Source organism: Schistocerca cancellata, chromosome 7, assembly GCF_023864275.1.
Source record: "Schistocerca cancellata isolate TAMUIC-IGC-003103 chromosome 7, iqSchCanc2.1, whole genome shotgun sequence".
NCBI classification, from domain to species: domain Eukaryota; kingdom Metazoa; phylum Arthropoda; class Insecta; order Orthoptera; family Acrididae; genus Schistocerca; species Schistocerca cancellata.
The window spans coordinates 370883565-370894046 of NC_064632.1; the positions used below are offsets into that span (position 1 = coordinate 370883565).

Sequence of the window (10482 nt, forward strand, 5' to 3'; positions counted from 1 at the left end):
AGCAAGGCCGTTTTGGTTATTGTTACAAGGCCAGATCAGTCAATCATCCAGACTGTTGCCCCTGCAACTACTGAAAAGGCTGCTGCCCCTCTTCAGGAACCACACGTTTGTCTGGCCTCTCAGCAGATACCCCTCCGTTGTGGTTGCACCTACGGTACGGCTATCTGTATCGCTGAGGTCAAAATTATTATTTGATTATATTTTGCTGTGTGAGTGCGTGAGAATGATTGAGAGAGTGTATGTGGGACATACGTTAAAACTTAATATGTCATTTTTCATAAAACCTTGTACAAATATACCATGATTCAGATGACGTATGGCGGTGTGAGCTTGCGTTTGTTTAAAAACAGCCAGAATAAAAGTTAGAGACGGAATAAGTTTATTTATCAGTTTGGAGAATAATTCGTAATTCGCTTATTTTGATTAAACAATATACTAGAAATTGAAGTTTTAATGACGTTAATTACTATCAGATTATTGACTGGATAAGGCAAGTCTAATGAGTACACAGTATGGTTTGAGAGTAAATCGGAGAAAGGCGAAGGTAATGAGAAGTAGTAGAAATGAGACCGCGAGAAACTTATCAGGATTGATGGTCACGAAGTCAATGAAGTTAAGGAATTCTGCTACCTAGGCAGTAAAATAACCAATGACGGACGGAGCAAAATGGTTCAAATGGCTCTGAGTACTATGGAACTGAACTGCTAAGGTCATCAGTCCCCTAGAACTTAGAACTACTTAAACCTAACTAACCTAAGGACATCACACACATCCATGTCCGAGGCAGGATTCGAACCTGCGACCGTAGCGGTCGCGCGGTTCCAGACTGTAGCACCTAGAACCGCTCGGCCACACCGGCCGGCCGGACGGAGCAAGGAGGACATCAAAAGCAGACTCGCTATGGCAAAAAAGGCATTCTGGCCAAGAGAAGTCTACTAATATCAAATACCGGCCTTAATTTGAGGAAGAAATTTCTGAGGATGTACGTCTGGAGTACAGCATTGTATGGTAGTGAAACATGGACTGTGGGAAAACCGGAACAGAAGAGAATCGAAGCATTTGAGATGTGGTGCTATAGACGAATGTTGAAAATTGGGTGGGCTGATAAGATAAGGAATGAGGAGGTTCTACGCAGAATCGGAGAGGAAAGGAATATGTGGAAAACACTGATAAGGAGAAGGGACAGGATGATAGGACATCTGCTAAGACATGAGGGAATGACTTCCATGGTACTAGAGGGAGCTGTAGAGGGCAAAAACTGTAGAGGAAGACAGAGATTGCAATACGTCAAGCAAATAATTGAGGACGTAGGTTGCAAGTGCTACTCTGAGATGAAGAGGTTAGCACAGGAAAGGAATTCGTGGCGGGCCGCATCAAACCAGTCATTAGACTGATGACCAAAAAAAAAGGCAACTCTTGCCGCAAAAATGATCTGGAAGGAACATTCTGATTGGTCATTTAGATCAACAGCCAATCAGAATTAAGCTGTTCCCGATTGGAGAAATATAGGTTAAGTCTTCTGTTTATTGTGTTAACTTGTTCGCTAATCATTCAGTACCTTCGGAGTCAATTATCTTATCTTCTTGCAGCTAACTAAATCGCTTGCTTAATCCTTTACAGCAGAGCGTCAGGTACATAGAGACAGGATACTACTTCCCTTTCTTCGCGAGTGCACGTCACGAGACGTACATCATAAGCTATAACTCTACACATGACAGTTCTAAGAGGGGGTCATAACAATGTACTCTGACAACGTATCTCAGATATAGTCAGTGCACTCATCAATGTCGCTTGGTCTTACCTGATGACAGCTTGATGGTGAAGAATAATAGCGCGCAATCGGCTATGAATATCGTTAGAATTCGGGTGTTCAGATGACAGCCCACTTCCTTCGGTTCCTTCCTTTATAAACAAGGCATCTGTATCTTGTTGTTGGTAAATGCTCTTCTGTAGTTTACAACTGTCATGATGTATGGATAAATAGTCCCCAAGTAATAGAATCCTCTTGGAATCCTCTTGTGATGGCGAGTATTTAGTGCCTTCACTTTCGTTGCCCAATTCGTCAATGTGCTTTCTTAAAAGAATAAGTTGCATACGGAGTTGCTCCATAACGCAGATATTTAAACAGTCGATCATAGCATTGAACACCACAGCATCCGCTGAGATGTAGGCGCAAATCAGCCAACCGGTGAGCCAGCCAAACGAATGGTCCGTCTGGAAGGGCAGTATGATTATCAGAGGAAGTCCTTCGCCCCTTGTAGGGTACGTGAGCCACGCAAGAGTGTCAACTGCACCCAGTATTATGTAGATTGTCACGAAGCGCCGTAGTGAAGCAGCGAGGTCTCGCAGAACAGGGATGTCGCTAGGAGTCATGAACTCTCCGAAGTCCTCGCGCACCTGCAAGCAAAAGTGTGTCGATTACATACGCTGCATGCGGCGTCTGTTGTTCGGTACTCGACACCAGAATACTGTGTACACTGGCGGAAAAGAATCGCAGCACCAAGAAGGAGTTGTGCGACTTCATTGAAAGTTGGTAAGCGCCTTTCTACATCTGAAAGATAACGCCTGTTCAGATTTCGTGCCAGTCGCATAACAGTGGCGCTAGTAGCACCACTATGAGGATGCAAATCAGGTTCACTTTAAATACTCGCTGTAACGGTCGTGAGCGTTAGTTACTTTGGAGATTTGTTGTGGTGAGCTGATGTTAGTCAAGAATACCTTTAAGGTGACAAAGACGCCATTATCAACACCTCACTGAGTTTGAACGACGTCTTGTAATGGGGCTACGAGAAGCTGGATGTTCCTTCTGCGATACTGCAGGAAGACTTGGCAACAATTTTGCCACTATATATTATTGCTGGCAGGGGTTGTCGTGAGAATGTACAGTCGCAACACCACCTGGCTCCGGACGGCCGTGCATCACTACCGAGGTTCATCATAAGCTATAACTCTACACATGACAGTTCTATGAGGGGGTCATAATAATATAACCTGACAATGTATCTCAAATACAGTCAGTGTACTCATCAATGTCATCTGGTCTTACCTAATAATAGCTTGATGGTCAAGGATAATACCGCGCAATGGGCTATGGATATCGTTTGAATTGGTGCGTTCAGATTATAGTTGAGTTCTTTTTTTTTCTTTATTGTGATTTCATGCCCCAGCCCCATTTGGGCAGGGCACAATTTGCCGCTCTTTAGCAGATTGGCATTACAAAATATAAAAATACGTAACCATACATGAAAACAGGGCGGAAAGAAGGGAGATATAAAAAATGGAGGCAATGGAAGTTAAAATATACACTGACATTGGGACATTCATTGAGGTACAGTTAAAAGAGTCGACATAAAGTTAAAAGAATGCAGTTGACGATTTTTGGGGCACTTAAAATACACTGGAGTCACACACACAAGTTGAAGTCGGCCACAGTATTAAAAACACACAAAACGAAACACACTTAAAAAACCTCTGTAGGCTATGGAGCACACACGAAGAATAAAAACTGCCACGAGGGACCTGCCGAGGGACAGGAGGCCTGAGAGGAGGGAAAAATAAAGGAGAGGAAGGTGCAGTGGAGAAGGAGAAGCTGGAAGGAGTGGGCGGAAAGGAAGAAAAGGGGTGTCAGATGGTGCACCAAGTGGCAGGAGATTACTGGGGCAGGAGATGGAAGGCAAGTCAGGAGGGACTGCAGAGACAGAAGGGGGCATGGGAAACGGAGGGGGCATAAGAGGGAGGAAAACCAATAAGGGGAAGGAATGAGGAGGGGAGGAAGAGCCCTGAGGAGTAGGTGGGGGAAGGTGGGGTTAGAGTTGGTAGGAGGGGTACAGATCATGGCAAAGCTCATCATGTGGGAGGTGTAGGTGCTGGAAATTGTGTAGGGAAAGGAGGTGGAGGGTGTGGAGATGGAGAGAGGGCGGGACACAACGGTAAAGGAATGGCAATGGGCTGGGGGTGGAGAGCAGTGAAGACACAAGTGGTTGGGGGGGGGGGGGATCAATTCAGCAGGCAATGTACAGGGTGCAGATGTGTTCGAGCACAAGAAGAAGATGGGGGGAGGTCATAGAGGATTCACATGGGGGATGGAAGGCAGATTTGAAAAGTGAGGGGAAGTGCATGGCGTTCTAGGATTTGGAGGGCTTTATACGTTATGGGAGGGGCGGAAATCCAATCCACACTGGCGTATAAAGGATGGAGTGGTTCAAGGATTTGTAGGAGTGAAGGATGGTGGAAGGATGCAGTCCCCAGCTGGACAGGAGTTTCAGGAGGTGGAGTCTATTGTGGGCTTTGTGTTGGATTGTAAGGAGATGGGGAGTCCAGGAGAGGTTACAGTCGAGGGTAAGGTAAGCGAAAAGTTCTACTTGGAACTTCAGATCTGTAGCGGAACATCAAGGATGTTAAAATTTCAGCGTCTCTTGTAGGGTACTAGGTGGTCGGCAAATGCTGTCATAGACTTCCAAAAGTTATTTAGGGGATTTTATAGTTCAACTGTTAGCTATGAGCATGTGTGTGTAAACCATCCGTGTCTATGTTACGCAAAATTAAAGATGCTCCATCTTTTAAAATTTGCGCTAATATTGTCTTGCATTGATAATCACGAAAACTGCTGGTTCAAAGGACCACTATTTTCCTTCCATCAGTTATATCTACACAGTTATGTTCTGAAACACTCAGTAAAAAACACTCAGTGTACACAAGATCACAGCTGCTACGCCCGCAACCAGTGCATCTAGCACTTCCTACAAGTCTTCTAGGGTTTCTGACGAGATCCCTCAAACAGCCCAAACGATAAACATTTTATGGAGTTAAATGCAGAGACTGTGGTGACCTACCGAGAGGTCAATCCGCCCATCTCTCTCTCCTCTGTTGTTGCTTCGATAGAGACACTGATGGGAACTGCTAATTACATTAATCAGCCATCGAGATCAATCGAATTTTATTTGTGAATGTTCAGGGACACTTATTTCGTGATGTGGGTGGCCCAGCACACAGCTAACCTATGGAAGAAACTTCAGTCGCAGAACAAGTTTGTTTGTGTGGCCATCCTCCGCAGCAAGCTAAGGCGAAACGCGTATGGGATAAATAAAGTAGCAGCAGGAAAAGGCAGTTTTATTTACAAAACAAGTATTCAGTCGCAGAGTTTAAAATACGAGTTGGCGTTGTTCCTTGTACAATGGAACGAGCCATTTGCAGAAATTATGCTCTTATGGAGATCCTTATCTACCAACTCCCTTCTACAACCAATAGAGATGTGTAACAGGAATATACTTGGTATACCATAAGAGGTCGAAGAGGGAGTATTTCATTGTCAAACATCACAGTCTTACTTAATCATTGTCTTGATCCACATAAAAGCTACAATTCGTCTTTTTCTGTTGTTTTGTTCTTCTTTTCCAGCACTCTTTAATTTTGTCCCAATGTTGTCTTTTCCTTTCTAAGAGGCTTGTTGTTCCCGAATTCTTATTTCTTATTGAAAGCTTTCAAAATTTAGTATTTTTTTAGGTTTCTTTCTGTTATTTCCGATTCATTGACGTTTCTTTATAGTCCCTGTTTCTGTAATCCTTGCCCCTGTTGACTTCTTCTTCCAGAGTACCTAGCAATATATGTTTCGATAAACTGTTCTAATTCATCCAGAGACGTTTTCCCACTAAATCTGATAGTTCCTGTATATTATATCTCCTCATTACTTCTCATTTTCCAACAATCTCTTGCTTGTATTGCATGCATCCGTCTTTCAAGAATTTTAATTCTGTCCAGCTTATTGTTCATCGTTAAGGATTCACATATACGGGGTAATTCAGCTTCCGCTACCTATTGGTTTTATGCAACCCTCAGTGCCTTCGGCAACCGCACACGAGATTTTCATATTCTCTCGCCCACTACTCTTAAACTGTTAGTCTTATAGTAAAAATGAAAATGACCTTTTTTCTAGGAAATTTAATGTAATTAAATTTTGTTCTGAGATACGTATTCGTTAAAGGCTGTAGTTTTCGAATTATTCAAGAAAAATGTACAGAAGTGACCTTCAAGCCGGCCGGTGTGGCCGAGCGGTTCTAGGCGCTTCAGTCTGGAACCGCGCGATCGCTACGGTCGCAGGTTCGAATCCTGCCGCGGGAATGGATGTGTGTGATGTCCTTAGGTTAGTTAGGTTTAAGTAGTTCTAAGTTCTAGGGGACTGATGACCTCAGATGTTAAGTCCCATAGTGCTCAGAGCCATTTAAACCATTTTTGACTCTTCAAACGCGTTTTTCTTGATTGATTCGAAACCCGTGGCCTTCAGTGAAAACGTATCTCAGTACAAAATTTAAGGATATTAAATTTCTTACAAAAAAGATCCTGTTCATTTTTTCTGTATGACTAATAATTTGCACATAGCGAGCAAAATAATATTGAAATCTCACGCCTGGTTTCTAAGGTATTGCAAGTTGCATAAAACCAACAGTAGGGGCAGCTGAAACACCATCTACGAGGGCTGTTCAATAAAGAATGATCACAATTTTTTTTACAACATACCTTTACTCATTCTCATAATTTTGATGGTCCTTCTCAAAGCAGTCTCTCTTGAATGCGATGCACTTTTCCCAGCGTTTCTGCCAGACTTCAAATACATACTGGATACTATTTTTTTGAGGGGTCCTTCAAAATCGCCTCCGAAGCCTTCACCACTACTTCTGATTATTGATAATGCCTCCCACGAAGGCGTTTCTTCACGTTAGGGAATAGAAAAAAGTCATGGGACTAAATCCGGACTATTGGGAGGGCGAGGGATGCACTTCCCGTAGATTTTTTGCAAGATATTCGGCAACAAATGGTTCAAATGGCTCTGAGCACTATGGGACTCAACTGCTGAGGTCATTAGTCCCCTAGAACTTAGAACTAGTTAAACCTAACTAACCTAAGGACATCACAAACATCCATGCCCGAGGCAGGATTCGAACCTGCGACCGTAGCGGTCTTGCGGTTCCAGACTGCAGCGCATTTAACCGCACGGCCACTTCGGCCGGCTATTCGGCAACAACATTGGCAATATGTGACCGCGTATTATCGTGGTGCAGCATCGAGCCTGCTTCACGGAAATACAGTCTTTTGCGCCTGATGTGGACAGTTTTCTGGACATATCTGTAGTACTGTCGAGTTGATGATGTGTGTGTGCAGGTACAACATGCTGATAAATCATTCCATGAATATCAAAGAATGAAATGACCATAACTTTCCTAGCAGCAGCAACCACTTTTGCTTTTTTGGGGGTTGGGGATGGAGGAGATTTCCACACTGATCTTTGCTGTTTGCTCTCAGGATCAAAATAATGTAGCCAAGTTTCGTCAGTAGTGATTACATTTCAAAGAAACTCCGGATCTTCCTCTAACATCAACTTTAACTGCCTCCAGACCTGCACGCGAATGTCCTTTGTTCGGGAATCAACAGTCTTGGGCACAAACACTTGTCATTTGTAATTTTTCTGTCACCAACTTGTGGGTGGTACCCAATGAAATGTTCAGTATTTCAGAAAGTGACCTTAGGTAATGCATCGATACTCTCTCACAATGATAGCAGCGGTGTTGATGTTTTCTTCCGTGAGAGCAGTAACTGGAGCACCAGGTCCACCTTCCTTTGAAGTTGATTGTCTCCCTCTTTAGACATTTTAAATCACCTTCGAGCTGTCCTATAGGGAAGAACAGACTCTCCATATGCCTCCTGTAACATTGTATAGGCCTCAGCTGAAAATTTGTTGAGACAAAAGCAGAATTTCAAAGTCACATATTGTTCGTCGCGTGTTACCTCAGTTGCAGCAGGAGGCGTTACTGAACATGTCTGACCTTGTCGGCCTCTCACAGGCGGATACCAGGCGTCCCAACAATGAAACTACTACGGCGTGTTTGTTGCACATTAAGCTAACAAAATATCATAAGATTAAATTTTAGCGCGAGGAATTAGGACCATAATATTATGATCGTTCTTTATTGTACAGACCTCGTACATAAACATTCGGGTCTTATCACTACAGTACAGTGTTTTAGTTTCGTATTTCTATAAACGCCGTTCTTGTTACAGATTTTTCAGTTAAACCATGTTCTCTTTCGAGTTTATTAACTCAAGCAACAGTTAAAAATTTCTTTGAACCATTCCGTTGCATGGTTTCGCCAAGAAGTTTAAACTTACTAACTCGTACTGTTTTGCCTACTTGTATATTTGATCAATTTTTGTATTTGTCATTAATTTTGGTTTTTAAGCTAAAATTCTGAGACTATTTCTATTCGCTGTTCTTTCCAGAATATGCATTTGAGTTACTACATCCCTGAGATTGTCTGAAAGCGTTACAAAATAGCCTACAAAAGCCAAATACCAGATCCTAACATTTTTCTAAAACGTAGTTAAACTGTAAATATGATAAGTAACTCTTTTGGCTGACATTAGTTTTTACACTACTGGCCATTAAAATTGCTACACCACGAAGATGACGTGCTACAGACGCGAAATTTAACCGACAGAAAGAATGTGCTGTGATATGCAAATGATTAGCTTTTCAGAGCATTCACACAAGGTTGGCGCCGGTGGCGACACCTACAAACTGCTGACACGAGGAAAGATTCCAACCGATTTCTCAAACACAAACAGCAGTTGACCAGCGTTGCCTGTGAAACGTTGTTGTGATGCCTCGTGTAAGGAGGAGAAATGCGTACCATCAAGTTTCCGACTTTGATAAAAGGTCGGATTGTGACGCTGCTTCACAGACAGGAGCGCCTGCGATGGTGTACTCAACGATGAACCTGGGTGCATGAATGGGAAAACGTCATATCACCTCTTGTTCGCATTGACGGCACTTTGAACAGTGGACCTTACATTTCAGATGTGTCACGACCCGAGGCTCTACCCTTCATTTCTTCAGGACAATGCATGTTGCAGGTCCTTTACGGGCCTTTCTGGATACAGAAAATGATCGACTGCTGCCCTGGCCAGCACATTCTCCAGATCTCTCACTAATTGAAAACGTCTGGTCAATGGTGTCCGAGCAACTGGCTCGTCACAATACGCAAGGCACTACTCTTGATGAACTGTGGTATCGTGTTGAAGCTGCATGGGCAGTTGTACCTGTACACGCCATCCAAGCTGTGTTTGACTCAATGCCCAGGCGTATCAAGGCCGTTATTACGCCCAGAGGTGGTTGTTCTGGGTACTGATTTCTCAGGATCTATGCACCCAAATTGCGTGAAAATGTAATCAAATGTCAGTTCTAGTATAATATATTTGTCCAATGAATACCCGTTTATCATCTGCATTTCTTCTTGGTGTAGCAATTTTAATGGCCAGTAGTGTATTTCAAATGGCTGAGACATTTTTTCCTTGAATTCCACTTCGGACATCCTATTTATTAATTTCACAAATTGTTTGCTAATTTCGCTTTAACACCAAATTCTCTTATGATTTTGTTTCATTGTATACTGAATCAAATGCTGTCTTGAAATCAATAAATGATGTTATTACAAGTTAACTGGTTATAATTTATCGCACTGTCTTTTGCCACACATAGCTCTGCTTTGTTCCCAAATTCTGAACATAGATCACATATTGGTACGTCAACAGAAAACAAAGTCAAAAGTTTATAACTTTCATATTGTGAAACAGGGGATTAATTATGTGATGCTTCACATTAGAACAATGAATTTGATTTCCATGAAGGAAATCCCAGCGACCAGATTGTCGCTGCCTACGTGGCCAGGTTAATTTCTACACATCTTTTTTATTCGACAGAGAATTTAGTGGCAATAAAGTTAAAACGAACATGATGCACACAAGGCGCCACCTTAAATGTCAGAACTGACCTGTTGAGCGAGTTTCTGAAAGTCACGCTCTCGCCAGGCGATGTGGCAGCGGCGGTAGACGCACGTGCTGCCCGTTTCAAACACGCTCACTGTTAGAGTGAAACGGTCGAAATCACTTGTTCCTTCACGGTACATTGCAATTGCGTCGCAAGTGTTGGTATACGAAACAGCAGCCACTCCGAGAACTCTGAGCACGTAGGAGATGCGACACGACCACGGGCCCGCCCTGGGGTGACAGATGGCGCCCGTCCAGTGCAGCAACCAGAGCAGGTAGTCCAAGCTGGTCGCCTCCTCTGCAGCCTTGGCTATCGACGCTGCAGTCTCCATGCTGCTCAATTCAGGACCTCCTGTTCACACAAGACATATTATCACTACCATTTCTGTCACTAAACATATCTGACGGCAAACCAAAAGACGTATACACGGTGGTCCATTGATCGTGACCTGGCCAAATATCTCACGAAATAAGCGTCAAACGAAAAAACTACAAAGAACGAAACTTGTCTAGCTTGAAGGGGGAGACGAGATGGCGCTATGGTTGGCCCGCTAGATGGCGCTGCCATAGGTTAAACGAATATCAACTGAGTTTTTTAAAAGAGGAATCCCCTATTTTTTATTTCATATTCGTGTAGTACGTAAAGAAATATGAATGTCTTACTTG

General features: G+C 43.1%; 1 protein-coding gene across 1 annotated transcript in view; it reads right to left on the minus strand.

Moving 5' to 3' along the window:
• LOC126092780 (uncharacterized) overlaps window positions 1-10148 on the minus strand; it is a 46979-nt gene extending 36831 nt beyond the window's left edge. The window contains exons 1-2 of the mRNA XM_049908508.1: window positions 9822-10148; window positions 1802-2397 (exon numbers count right to left, since the gene is read on the minus strand). Coding sequence (XP_049764465.1) covers window positions 1802-2397; window positions 9822-10148 — 923 coding nt within the window. The remainder of the gene's footprint in view (window positions 1-1801; window positions 2398-9821) is intronic.
• Between the last annotated feature and the right edge of the window lie 334 nt (window positions 10149-10482).